Source organism: Triturus cristatus, chromosome 2_1 (assembly GCF_964204655.1).
Source record: "Triturus cristatus chromosome 2_1, aTriCri1.1, whole genome shotgun sequence".
NCBI lineage: Eukaryota > Metazoa > Chordata > Amphibia > Caudata > Salamandridae > Triturus > Triturus cristatus.
The window spans coordinates 1182392870-1182407600 of record NC_140581.1 but is presented as its reverse complement, the minus strand read 5'-3'; the positions used below and the strand labels follow the sequence as shown (position 1 = coordinate 1182407600).

At 45.9% G+C, this 14731-nt stretch overlaps 1 protein-coding gene across 2 annotated transcripts in view; it reads right to left on the bottom strand.

Annotated features, from left to right (window-relative positions):
- Positions 1 to 14731, bottom strand: part of DNAH6 (dynein axonemal heavy chain 6) — a 2458578-nt gene that overhangs the window by 1596073 nt on the left and 847774 nt on the right. For both annotated transcript variants that reach the window (XM_085636629.1, XM_085636630.1), the window contains exons 25-26: positions 6150 to 6314; positions 5948 to 6061 (exon numbers count right to left, since the gene is read on the bottom strand). In XM_085636629.1, the coding sequence (XP_085492755.1) occupies positions 5948 to 6061; positions 6150 to 6314 (279 nt within the window). The remainder of the gene's footprint in view (positions 1 to 5947; positions 6062 to 6149; positions 6315 to 14731) is intronic.

Sequence of the window (14731 nt, the reverse complement as noted above, 5' to 3'; positions counted from 1 at the left end):
CCCAAAACCCAGACGGAGGTGAGAGCCTTCTTAGGTCTCACCGGGTACTACAGGAGGTTTGTCAAGGGGTATGGCAACATTGTTGCCCCCTTGACAGCGCTGACTTCAAGGAAGCAGTCCAGGAAGGTGATCTGGACTGACACCTGTCAGAAATCTTTTGAGGCCCTGAAAGCTGCTATGTGCACGGCGCCCGTGCTTTTGGCTCCCAACTTCTCCAAAGAGTTTCTCGTTCAGATAGACGCTTCAGAGCATGGTGTGGGGGCTGTTCTTTCACAGATTAATGAAGAGGGCCTAGTTCAACCTGTAGCCTTTATTAGCAGGAGGTTACTTCCACGGGAACAGAGATGGAGTGCTATTGAGCGTGAGGCATTTGCTGTGGTCTGGGCGCTGAAGAAGCTAAGACCCTACCTGTTTGGGTCTCACTTCCGGGTTCAGACAGACCACAGGCCCCTCAGATGGTTGATGCATATGAGGGGTGAGAATCCAAAGCTGTTGAGGTGGTCCATTTCCCTGCAGGGTATGGATTTCACGGTGGAACATCGCCCTGGTACAGATCACGCCAATGCTGACGGTCTGTCCAGATTTTTCCGCCTTAGTGATGAGGAACTCCCTTGGGTAGGGTAGTTCTCCCCACATTTCAGCTGGAGGGGACACGTGTTAGACCTGGCACCTTGGCGTGAGTCTCCCTTCCATTTTCTGTCACTGTGCCTCATGTGTTTTGCTGGTGTTAGCTGCTCAGAGCACTGTGCTACTGCCAACCAGTGCCACAGTGCAAGTGCTCCCTATTTAAAATGTATATGTTGGTTGGATTCCATGATTGGCTTATTTGGTTTACTGTCAGACCCCAGTAAAGTGCACCAGGAGTGCCCAGGGCTTGTAAATACAAATGCTGCTGGTGGGCTTGCAGCACTGGTTGTGCCACCCACAGAAGCGGCCATTGCAGAACCTGCGTGCAGTCTGGTACTGTCATGCTGACTGGGTAAGTGCACACACTTGCCAGTCCCTAAACCTTCCCTTAACCTCATATCAGTCACCCCTATGGTAGGCCCAAGGGCAGGGTGCATTGTAAGCATAAGGTAGGACAAGCCCTGATATGTGTGGCATGTCCTAATAGTGAATTACAGCCATTTTCGTTTTTCACTATTGTAAGGCTACCTGTTCTCCATAGGCCAGAATGGGCTGTTAGAATTGTTACATTCTATGATCCTAACAGACCCAGGGAACATGGTAGAAATTCGAGTTTAGTATGCCTGAACTCAGAATAATAAAATACATCTTTTAGTAAAGTTTATTTTAATATTCTGTGTTTGCAAATACCACTTTTAGAAAGTTGGTATTTGCTTGCCTGACCATTTCAGCCTGCCTCTGCTATGATGTGTATCTGCCTGTCTGGTTGTGTGAGTGACAGGGCTGGGGAAACCCAGAGGGGCAGGGCTAGGTAGCCTGGGGGTGAATAGGAAGATTGGCAGTCAGATGGGTGGGAGGAGTACACCTGGACTCTGAATAGGGTTGTGCTCTGCTACCACAATGCTGGCTCCACCTCCTGCGGAGCGGCTGATGTCTCTGCCCTGCACCCTGAATAGAAAGGCAGAGTCATGTCAACAGAGTGCTCAAGAACTGGTTTGGACTGGGCAAAGGCCCCCCCTACCCCAGAGGAACAAAGGAATTAGGGGTATAAGTATTGGGACCCTGCTCCCAAGAAATGAGATCCTGCTGAAACAAGAAGAACCTCTGCCAGAGGAGAAGGAACTCGAAAGCTGTAGGAGGAGTACTGTCCCTGACCTGGGGGATTGGCCTGCAGTGGTTACCTTGCTGCTGAAGGAGAGGAGAAAGACTACTAAAGACGTTGCTTCAACTTGTGCTTTAAAAAGATCTCCAAGGGCTTGAACTGAGCATGCCCCCTGAACGAAGTCCCAGGACCAGTGGACTTCACCCCCAGCTCCCCAGAGTCTTTTGGAACTGCCTGCTGCTGTTGTTGGGCCTTCTGAGGGACTGCGTGTCGCAAGGAGCTGCAAGCGCGACGCAAGGAAGAGAAGCGTGCCGCCGTCGGAGCCGCTGTCGTCGCATCTCGCAAAGGGTGTCGCCGCTGCAGCATCGCATCGAGCGGAAGCGTCTCGCATCATTCCGGAAGTGTCTCGCAACGCCGAAGAAGCGTGTCGCCATCGCAGCCATCGTAGCTGTCGCATTGCACCGCATCGAGAGAAGAGTCTCGCATCGAGGAGGAAGCGTGTCGCCATCGCAGCCATCGTAGTTGTCGCATTGCACCGCATCCAGAAAAGCGCCTCGCATCCACGGAGAAGCGTGCTGCCGTTGGAGCCGCTGTCGTCGCATCTCGCAGAAGGGATGTCGCCGCTGCAGCATCGCATCGAGCGGAAGCGTCTCGCAACGTCGGAGAAGAGTGCCGCTGCCAAGGCCGCTGTCGTCGCATCTCGTCAAGGGTGACGCCGCTGTAGCTGACGCATCGAGTCGAGTCTTCTCGCAACATCGGAGAAGCGTAACCATCTGGAAGATCCCGTCTTTATTTCTTTTGCACCAAGAACTTCAACTCATCTGCCTCGCTGCAACACTTTCGTTGCCCTGCGTGTCGCATCTAAGGTACATTGACTTAAAGTGTCGCATTTAAGAACTTAAGAGAAACTAAGCAATCTTCTACCAACTAAGCAACCGTATTGTGTATTTTTAATCGTTTAATGGTCTTGTGATAATCCTATATAAAGAATCCTTATTTTTAATATAAATACCTGTGTGGTGTCCATTTGTAGTGTTGTCACTTGGTTACTGTATGTGTTCACAAATGCTTAACCTATAACGCTCTGAGATAAGCCTTGTCTGCTCGCGCCAAGCTACCTAGAGGGTGAGCAGGGGTTGTTTTAGTAGTGTAACCCCTTTCCCTGACTAGAGGAAAGGTTCCCTGCTTGTCACAAGTACCTACCTGTGCCAACCAGAGAACCCGGATTCTAACATTAAAGATTAGTTAACTGACAAAAAAAAGATAATTTTGTCTTGTTAGGATAATCTATTATCTAGGCATTAAGAAATAATCTTGACAATAGAGCTTCCTTAAGAGCTGTGTTTTTTCAAAAGTAAAATTGAGATTTCTGCAAAAAGAGAGGGTCACCCACAGCTATGATATTATCATTCAGAATGGTAGCCAGCTGAAACCTAATTGTGTTTCAAAATATTCGGTTAGGTTTTACAGGGCCATACAGAATATAAACAGAAAAATACGTCTTATTAATTAAGATACCAGCTAACATCCAGCTTACAGATTCATCAAGCTTCTGAGAAATAACCTCTAAATGTAATGACTTGTGACAAAGCATGACAATACTGTCTTCATGACTGCCAACATGAGAAAAAAAGAATTTGCCCACCCAGGGCCTGATTCACAAAGGTAAACTTACCCTTTTGTGTAACTTTACTCCTTTTCGGAATTCACAAACAAATTATTTAATAGCAGTTTTATGAATGCAGAGACTCTGCTGTTGGGGCGGAGAACTCCGCACACGTAAAGCTAGGCTTGTGAATCAGGCCCCCAGTGCCTCTATAATTGCAAACATTCCACCTCATTTTGGATAAAAGCTATTGAAGTATTTTATTTTTATATGTCAGATAAGACTTTGTGGACCTGATTCACAAAAGGCACTTTTGGTTTATATTTTGGAGTAAGTTTATTACTTTTGGTATTTACACAAACTCTGGGTGTAATCTCACTACAAAAGTGTGTTATATGGCTCTACCCTGAGTATTGCAATTGGCTTACTCTGTGGGTGGGCGATGGCCCTCCATAAACATCTTCCTGACACGCCATACACCTTCCTTACTTCACCTTAATACCGTCCCCGTTTGCAGTAAGTCGGCACCTTCTTTAAATCACTTCTCTGTATCCCTCCCACATTTACTACTAAAACCTATACACATGTGCAAAGAACTTGGCACACATAAATATAGGTGATGCCGAGACATAAAACTCCACACATGGTTTGAGAATTGCAATTTGTGGTATGTTTTGTAATGCTAAAAACATACTATAAAGTGCAGGTTGTGAGTGAGGGCATTTGTCTTTTAACTGGCTTACCTAAAGCCTCTACGTTCAAAATAAAGTTAACCATTACAAAGAAAAAATATTAGCATAAACATTAATAAGAAACACAAACAACAAAAATATATGTTACTGTTGCCATAAAAGAACATAATAGGAAAATAACTAATGTGAATGAAAGAGACAATAAAATGAGAACTTTAAAAAGAAAAAGAAATTAAGAAAAATGAAAGGAAAGATAAAGCTGAACAAGACAGAACAGTAAAAGAAAAGTAATGAAAAGGACAGGACTCTGAACTACGAAGAATATTCCAAAGCATATACAAAAGATGCATGGGCATCATAACACCACGTGCCAGTGGGAAAGTGAGATAAAAAGAAAAAGGAAAAATAAAAGTGAAGAAAATGGCAAACTGAAAAACCTAATTTTAGCAATCAATTACATTTTGAGATCTCCTTTTCCAAAGCATTTGTGGCAGTAGACACATCCAGTGATAAATAAAGATTATGGCAGGAACAGGACAATCTTTTCTTTGGTGGATTTAAGAACACATAAAAGGTCGTTGTATTCCAGGAAAAGGATTATGATGCCACATGGTTTGGAAGAGACAATTTTGCTCCCTAGAAGGTGAGCTCCCTCTATATTCAGTTTCGGAGCCTGGGGAATGACAAGTAAACCAGGAAGATATTTTTTCAACAAACATTGGAGGTCCTTACCCTCCATTCCATCTGGCAAACCATAGAGTTTTAAATTGTTCCACCTCATTCTCATATGTAGATTTACATAGCAATCTACCTACCATCAATTTGTTGTAGTTTCTGATTTGTATCTTTCATAAAGGACTGGATGGCTCTGACTTTATCCAGAATTTAATTGAATATTAGATTAGGGAAGGAGGTAATTAGTGAAGAATCGTTTTTAGCCTCTTTTGTTTGGCATCAGAAGTTGAAGAGTGTTACTTATGAATTTACAAGGCATCCAATGCATGTACAAAAAAAGAAATCTCTTCTATGGAAACAATTCTTTGTTTAGCCTGTAAAAGGGTTATTTAAGTAAGAAGCAACAAGTGCCAGAAGGTACTACCACTAAGCGGTCTAATAAGTATCACTGTACATTAAATTGAATACACTTTCTATTTTCAGGGAAATTAGAAATAGAGTGCACCAAATTTAGATGCATAGATGGCTCTGTTCATCTAGAGGTTAAAGCACTTAAGATATCACTGAAAACTTAGAATAGATTTTGCTCTTAAGAAATATGAAACAGATATCCATTTGCCCATTCAAAATATTCCCAATAGCTAGAAAACGTCAAGGGACAGCAGCCCTATAATGAAAAATACACATTTGCATTGCGCAAGTACAAAAGCCTGTTAGCGGAGAGCTGATCGCTATATAAAAAGGCAGGTATGTGTTTATCAGGTAGCGGACAGAAAAGACGTTGCTGCTCCAGTTAGAAAAAACAACCCAGAATATTAAATAGTACAAATATTTATTACTATGCACTCGAACATATAATGCTTTCCTCACCTGAAACATAGCGGCCATCTTTATCATCAAAGACAGCAGGTGAAATAAGATGAATAATAGCTAATTTATATGATGAAAACCGTACTGTAAATGTACTCAAAGGACACATTTACTCAACACTTTTCAAATTGTTTTCAGGAAGAAATTGAGATCTTTCATAATGAAAGCTATCACATTTTTCTGGTCAAGTAACAATGTACTTTTTCAAACTTATTAATTAGATGCGAAAATGCAACATTCACAGTGTCACACTGATGGTGCCAGTTATCCTCCACATTATTCTCTTAATTTATTCCTTCCAACTTGACTGTCTGAGAAGCTAAAACAATTAGCAGCAAGAAACAAAGTTATGCAAATTAATCTTTCCTCACTCACCTCAAAGTTAGCTTTTTCAAAATGTGCCAAAGACTGTATATTTTCAGCACTGTCACCCTCTAAGCACTGGGTCAGATCACGGCACCACATCAGCTGAGATATGGTTAATACTACCTTCACAGAAAGAACAAAAACACAGCCGATCAGCTATGATAAGAGCATTTACAAACAGTACAGAGAAAGACACTGTGTAGCTGTTTACCTGTGAAGGATGTCCAGCAACTGTCCACTCTACTCTCGGTTTAGTTTGATAATCAGCAATTGCAGCTTTGCTGAGACGTCTTAAGGAAATGAACATAGCCTCTTCGACCTTTCCAAGCCAGTCTTCCACATTTCCTCTTGCTTTAAGTCCCTTTCCTAAACTGACCTGTATCAATGAAATTAAATAAGTGCAAATGATCACAATTAGACAATACACACATATACGTACGTTGATATACACACATGGGGGCAGATTTTGATGTCGGATGGACCCGAGTCTGTTCGACTTCGATCTGAAACTGGGACCGACCTCCTAACGGTGGTCACAAGTCAGCAAGTAGAATGCGACCGAACACTGTTTGATCGCAATCCTATTCTTTACAATGGGAGCATGCATTCCAAACGGAATGCATTCTCTCATAATAAAGTGCAGAGGTGCAGTTCATCCCTGCACCCCGTGGCAGGCACCTCAAGGTGCCTGCCACTGGGCACAGGGATCAACAGGGATCAAAAGGGGGCACCTTCGGGAGGACTTGCAACCATGGGGGCCTCCCTGCTGGGGGCCCCCAAAGCCGGATTCCCACAGCCTTTCTGTGTCTGAAAGGACAGCTCAGAAAGGCTGTGGGAATCTGCCATCATAATCCCTCGGGCGGAAAGAGCCACCCTTGGGATTACAGGCCCCTTTTCGAATGGCAGATAGTCTTGTCGAGCCCATCGTAAGCCATTCGGAAATCCTGTTTGGATTCATTTTCCTCTGACTCCATCAATATGGGTTGGTCGGAAATGAATCCAAACGGCATAGTAATCGGCCCCATAGTTGGGCTTTCAATTGCCTATCTTTAACCATTAGTCTTTTGTATTTTCATGCATTTTTTGCTTCTACCCACCCAGCAGATAGTATGGGGTGATGGGTGAGCCCATTTCATCCATTGGCTATCGGCAGTGCGAGTGATGGCATTTTGCCTGTGTACGTACATAGTCTCCTTCAGTGAGAGGACTGGTGGTCTAAAGTATTTTTTAAAAATAAAAAACAAAATCTTTTACTTTCCTTTTTCTCTCAAGATACTGGTTCGGGGTGCTCACTGCTGCATGCTGTGCTACCCATCCATAGGCTATAAAACCCTTCGAAGATGGCCAGCTGTGCTCGTGCACACAAGAGCTACCAATTCAGTATGAGTTTTAACAAGGTACAACAAAAAACACTTACAATATGGCTCTATGATTTTTGTTATACTTTATTATTAGCTTACTTCTGCTAGACACCAATTATGTTGCTATCTTAACCTTGAGCTAATTTAAACTACAGTAAATGAAACAACATTGAAACGTCCGGTGGCTTAGCAGATAAAGGCAGTCAAGTGGGCCTAGCCAATGATTCAATGCTTGTTTTAATACGGGTTCGAACAATAGAAGTAACCTGTTGGAAAACAGACCACCGCCAACTATTCTCACACAACACATTCTTCACTTTGAAAGGTAACAATATGTCCTGCTGTATAAGCAAAACTTTCCTTTGTAAATAAGCCTTGCCTAGCTGAAGATATCAAGTCCATTACATTTCAATAAGTAGTTGCACAATTATGAGTTATGATCACTATATACTTCTGTACTTGCAAAGTGGTACTGTTTCCATATCTTACTGTTGCATATTTTAGATTACGCCTAAATTTGTGGTAGGAATTCTTCACATGAGGCATAAATAAGCCCTATTAAATTGACTTTGTGTCCTGATTCAATATACTTTTTAGACAAATCTGAACGAAAATTATCGATGAGAGTGGTTAAATATACCTTTATCTATATCATTGTTTTAAAGTTCTGGCTCATTACAGGTAGCCATATTATGTATGTTTCCTGAGTTGCTGGTTGCATCATAGTTGGGGGAGTGGTGATTCCAGGGATAGCGCAATCCTTACTCCGCTTAAAACAATGTGATTTATGACATTTCAGAGATGTAGTTATCCTTTTATCTGACTGTCACCCAAGGCCACTGGGGAGGTAAATAAAGGCCCCTCTGTTCCAACCAGTGTTACCCAACTTGTGCCGATAAAAACACTACACCACTTGCGTGGCTGAGACTAGTGCCCACAACCGGAACGGAGCAAACCATAATCAATAGGAGATTGGCACAAGTTGGGTAACACTGTGTGGTAGGATTTTTGTGGATTCCTGAACTTTCCATCGCAGAAATGTAAGGAAAATGTGTGGTTTAAGGCACAGTGTGATGTTTGCAGGGCACTGTGGATGAAAAAACCTAATGGGGTCCACGCAATGCACACTACCCTGGAATCCCCTGGTTGACTAGTTTTCAAAAATGTCTGTGGTTTGTAGGTTTGCATGAGTGACGCCGCTGCATGGCCCCAAATACCCGAGCTATCTTGATTGCCTATCTATCAATGTAGTGCTTTTTTGTTTTCCCACTTTATTTATTGGCAAGATATAAACAATCATGTGGTCTGGCTAAAACACGACAATTCCGTTAACAAAGCTGTTTGTTTGAGTAACATAAAATGACACAATGAACATAACATAACGTGCAATATGAACTAAGAGATGACAAACCCGTCAAACAAATAAAATATGAAGCTATAGGTTCCCATTGTAGGAAGGTGGAATCTGACTATATGGTTGCCCTCACTTTTAGCCTGGTGTTTTGCTGGTTTATGACTTAGTTGGACTGGGATCCTGCTATTCAGGACCCCAGTCTATCTGCTTTCTCTGTAAAATGGTTTCCATGTACATTAGGTACATATCTAATTGGATTCTGTAGTACCTTATAAGCCCCTAGTATATGATATACTATGTACCTAGGGCATAAGTTCCTCAGAGGCCTACCAGGGGCTGCAGCATATATTATGCCACCCCTGGGAAGCAATCCAAAATGACACCACAGGTCTGCTACTGCAGCCTGGGTAAGGATGTGCTTGCACCCCTTACTGTGGTATAGGCTACCTATATCACTACCTTATACAGACACATATAAACCTATAAGCCACTCCTATGGCAGGCCTTGACAATACTGAAGGCAGAGTGCTTGGTTTTAATTGAGAGGGTGCCCAAGCATGAGCTGAGCCCCTCTGCAGCATTCGGAAATACTTCCTTATGGCTGTTCTGTGATCCAGCCATACCATATACTCTTAAGTGCACTATAACCTCGCAGTAAATGCTAACTTTAGGATGGCTGCATCAAAACATGTCGTGTTTGGAGTCAAACGCTTTGGAATACTACCACCCCCCGCCAGTTCTGGCGTCGGGGGTAGCATTCCACCTTTCTAGAGGGAGAGACATGTTCACACTGGCTAAATCCGGTTAAAACTTCCCAAAGCCCTGGCATCACAAAATGGATGCCACTGCCACAGACACGGGTCTGGCCTCCTGCTGCTGGGGGAAACTCCGGCAAGGAAAGCCTGGACAAAAGGTTTCCTGTCACAGGGAGGTCACATGGAGGTGTAACCATCTGCCCAGACAGGCTGATGTGTATTGGGGCAGGGTGGGTGCATTCAGAGAATGCTTTTGAGACACTGCCTTGGGCACACAAGGTGTCCCTGTGCATAGCCCAGTTCAAACCGGTTGCAGGGGCACTCAGCCCCTGCTCTGGCACAAAACTGGACAAAGGGGAAGGGGTGTATCCAGCCCCACCCCAGGCCCACCTATAGGTGGAGCCTTAGAGTTAGTCCATCCCCTAAACTGAGTATAAGTATAGGAATCCAGTCCCTAGGACTTTAGATTACCCTAGGCGAACCTCTGCAACAAATATCCTGGAACTTCGACTTTCTATCACGACTAGAAGACGGAAGAAATCTCCCTTGGGGTCAAGGAGTGACTCCCCTGCTTGGCAGGCACCAAATAAGCAACTGACCGGTCTGCAATTCGAAGCTCCCACCGGACGCCGAAGTCTCTGCATCCCCAGAGGTGGATTTCCAGACTTCCCCGAGGCTATCCTGAGTCCACAGCAAAGCTGAGGCCCGCAGCTATCATGGGTAACGTGGAACCGTGACCCCTGGACACCGTGAACTTTTGCAGCAACACTACCTTCCTGGTCATCCTCGAAGTTATGCTTTGGGCTCCGAGTAGCCCCAAACTTGACCACCTCCTGCACCGAAGATTGTTGGCCTCCACTCCACGAGTGACCCGTGGGCCAGCTCCAAGTGCGACCTCTTGAGGCTCCTTCGCGATCACTAGCCCGTTGGCTAGCAGGTCCCCACGAAGGCAACTCCACTTCTGCTTAGGCTTTTCTGGTTGCTCCAGACTTGTCCTTACTTACCCTCGCTGGGTGAGTCCATCAGACCTTGCTGGTCTGCACCGCAGTCCTTTCTCTGCATTCCTGAGACTTGCCGTTGCCAAGGCTTGTTGGGTCCTTTCTGGTCGCCGAAACCGCAGCACTCGACAGACTTCGTGGGACAGCTCGAAACCGGCTCGTGGACTTCGTCGACACCTCCTGAACGTCGTGGCTGAAGAGTCAAGACACCCATTAACTCACCTGAAGCACCCGACATCTGTGGGCATTGGTCCATCCTGCCCTAGGTCACTGGCAAGTGACCCAGACTCTGTCCCCTCTGCTTTCAGGTTCCTTACATCCTAGATCCAGGCTTGGATCTCTCCGGACACTTCTCCTCTTCACGGCAGCAGCAGTTCTTTGCAGGCTTCCATTGGAATCGACGATGCGACCCAACACCAAAAGGCACCTATGCACCCGGCTTCCCTCGATGAGGTAACTCAAGTACTCCGGTGTTCTCATGGGTGCTAGCCCTAGAACTGTCTATGTCCAAGAGGGTTTGGTCCTGACTTGATTAGAAGTGTCCCTAATCTTTAAAATTCCAACCGCGACATTCCCCATAGAAGATAATAGGAACCTGCGGTTGTGTTTTCACACTGCATACGGCTCCCGTGGGTCCCCTGTGTCACTACCTTGGGTGGTTCCTTGGGGTCCCAGCGATTCTAGAGGCAATAGGCATACTGCCTATTTCAGTCGTGGTTCTTATACCACTTTTTTAGTATATGGTTTGGTACGACCCTAGGGCCCAAACGTGTATTTGTGCTTTTACTGATAGTTAAACACTTATAACTAAACTACATCGAACTCCAGTCTCATAAAGAGACTAGAGGGGGCAGAGCTGCTTTAGAGCCAGAGAACCAGGTCAGCAGAGCCGCTGTAGAGCCAGAGAACCAGGTCATCAAAGCCGTTGTAGAGCCAGAGAACCAGGTCAGCAGAGCAGCTCTAGAGCCAAAGAACTAGGTCAGCAGAGATGCTCTACAGCCAGAGAACCTGGTCAGCAGAGCTTCTTCAAAGCCAGAGAACCAGGCCAGCAGAGCTGCTGTAGAGCCAGAGAAACCAGGTCAGCAGAGCTGCTTTAGAGCCTGAGAACCAGGTCAGCAGAGCTGCTTCAAAGCCAAGGAACCAGGTCAGCAGAGCTGCTGTAGAGCCAGAGAAACCAGGTCAGCAGAGCTGCTTTAGAGCCTGAGAACCAGGTCAGCAGAGCCGCTCTAGAGCCTAAGAACCAGGTCAGCAAAGCTGCTTTAGAGCCAGGGAAACAGGTCAGCAGAGCCGTTGTAGAGCCAGAGAACCAGGTCAGCAGAGCTGCTGTAGAGCCAGAGAAGCAGGCCAGCAAAGCGGCTGTAGAGCCAGAGAACCAGGTCAGCAGAGCTGCATTAGAGCCCGAGAACCAGGTCAGCAGAGCTGCTCTAGAGCCAGAGAACCAAGTCAGCAGAGCTGTTGTAGAGCCAGAGAACCAGGCGTTGTAGAACCAGAGAACCAGGTCAGCAGAGCCGTTGTAGAGCCAGAGAACCAGGTCAGCGGAGAACCAGGTCAGCAGAGCTGCTGTACAGCCAGAGAACCAGGTCAGCAGAGCTGCGGTAGAGCCAGCGAACCAGGTCACCAGAGCTGCTGTAGAGCCAGAGAACCAGGTCAGCAGAGCTGCTGTAGAGCCAGAGAACCAGGTCAGCAGAACTGCTGTAGAGCCAGAGAATCAGGTCAGCAGAGTCGCTGTAGAGCCAGAGAACCAGGCCAGCAGAGTCGCTGAAGAGCAAGAGAACCAGGTCAGCAGAGCTGCTATAGACCCAGAGAACCAGGTCAGCAGAGCTACTGTAGAGCCAGAGAACCAGGTCAGCAGACCCGCTATAGAGCCAGAGAACTAGGTCAGCAGAGCTGCTGTACAACCAGAGAACAAGTACTAAGGAGAGAGGCAATGCCGGTCAATATGGTATATATTAGGGCCTGAAATTTTTTTTGGACTATGTAATCTAGCCTCTGATGCTCAGTTTCTTCTCATACAATTTGATTTTTTATTCTTACCAACATGTGGGGAATTCCCAGTCACCCCTTGTGACTGATATTTGTTACATTTCTTGGTTTAATATCATTATTTGTCGATCTATCGAATAGGCTTACGTACCTTTTACCGCGAATTCCCTTCTTAACATGGCCCCTGTGCTTCGATCACTCTACCTAGCTCCTAGATCGTCAGTCCTCTTTCCATGCTTAGCCTCTCCCCGCCCCACGTGATTGCCTCTTTGGAGCGCGGGGAATTCAAAACGCCTATATTTAGACGACTTGCGGCTTCTGCTCTAGCGAAGGTATCCCCGACGTCGTTTCCGCCGTTGCCGCAGGACTGAGGATTTGATGAAACTCGACTATCGAACCAGCTAGTAAGTTCCCACGGGCAGGGACGAACTCCTTAGACTCCCCGTTCAAACCGCCATTGGATTTGGGCATAGATTACTCGTCTCCCGCATATCTTTATGACCTGAGGATGTTTCAGTCCTATTCATAACTAGGCGTTTGACGCCGTAGTTACGTTCCATTGACCCACACAGTCCTTAGCACATGAGTAGTTAGTATACCCAGCACCCCTTACCTAGTATGGCAGGAGTAGCCCCTTGCGGTTCTCTACTGGGCATGTACAACTTGTCACTTCATTTTTCTTCATTTACGTTTTATCCTCAGATCTTTGCTGATATGCCCCCAAAGCATCTACGCCACTGGCGATCGAGCGCTTCATGTTCCTGAGCTCTATGAGGCCTATTCTAAAGCCCCTGCGCTCCTTTCTGTACGGCGCCATCGTTTATGGACAAGTATGTTGCCGTTCGCCTTCATATATTCTTTTGATTCTCCTATGTAGATTATAATTTCTCTTACGGCTTCGTAGGGTTTATCTGCTGACCCCTGCCTGCACTATGATCTTTATTGACTCCGTATATGGTTCTCTCTAGATGTGTGGAGCATCTGATTGCTGCATACGCTGAACGCCCACACGCTGATTATACTGAGCTTACCTCCTTCCCATGAATACGTCTGGCAACTATCCATGACGCACTACAGCGTTTATGCTTTTCCACCTTGGTATTGATACGCTGTTGCCATTTACTATTCTGGTGACCCAACTTCAAGTATGTATAACCATCGGTCTACTTCCTCTCTTATAGTTTGGCACCTTTGCTGCTGTAAGTGCACGGGGACCTGGAACTGCGGTGGTGGTATCTATCCCATCATTCTCTGTGTGATTCATTATATGATGTGAGATGCATTCCTTCTTTCTTTCTGTATTCTGTGCCATATATATTTTTTGCTTTTACACATTTGATATGTTTACACCATGGGTGATTTTCTGGTTTTAGCTACCTTGGTACCTATTGGACCTTGTAAAATTTGATTGCTTTTTTATCATTGCTAACTGGAACTGAATTTGACAGATTTGTGTAGATGTCTTTTTGAAGAAGAATGTATTATAATACACTAGTATTTTTGTTATTGTTTGTTCAACAAATCTTTGTTTGATTGCTTACCTATGCTTATCTGATTGACTCTAGGTTCCGTTCTTGCCCCTGTAGAGCCAGAGAACCAGGTCAGCAGAGCTGCTGTAGAGCCAGAGAAGCAGGCCAGCAAAGCCGCTGTAGAGCCAGAGAACCAGGTCAGCAGAGCTGCATTAGAGCCCGAGAACCAGGTCAGCAGAGCTGCTCTAGAGCCAGAGAACCAAGTCAGCAGAGCCGTTGTAGAGCCAGAGAACCAAGCGTTGTAGAACCAGAGAACCAGGTCAGCAGAGCCGTTGTAGAGCCAGAGAACCAGGTTAGCAGAGAACCAGGTCAGCAGAGCTGCTGTACAGCCAGAGAACCAGGACAGCAGAGCTGCTTTAGAGCCACAGAACCAGGTCAGCAGAGCTGCGGTAGAGCCAGAGAACCAGGTCAGCAGAGCTGCTGTAGAGCCAGAGAACCAGGTTAGCAGAGCTGCTGTAGAGCCAGAGAACCAGGTCAGCAGAGCTGCTGTAGAGCCAGAGAATCAGGTCAGCAGAGTCGCTGTAGAGCCAGAGAACCAGGCCAGCAGAGTCGCTGAAGAGCAAGAGAACCAGGTCAGCAGAGCTGCTATAGACCCAGAGAACCAGGTCAGCAGAGCTACTGTAGAGCCAGAGAACCAGGTCAGCCGAGCCGCTATAGAGCCAGAGAACTAGGTCAGCAGAGCTGCTGTACAACCAGAGAACAAGGTCAGCAGAGCTGCTCTACAGCCAAAGAACCAGGTCTGCAGAGCCGTTGTACAGTCTGAGAACCAGGTCAGCAAAGCTGCTCTAGAGCCTGAGAACCAGGTCAGCAGAG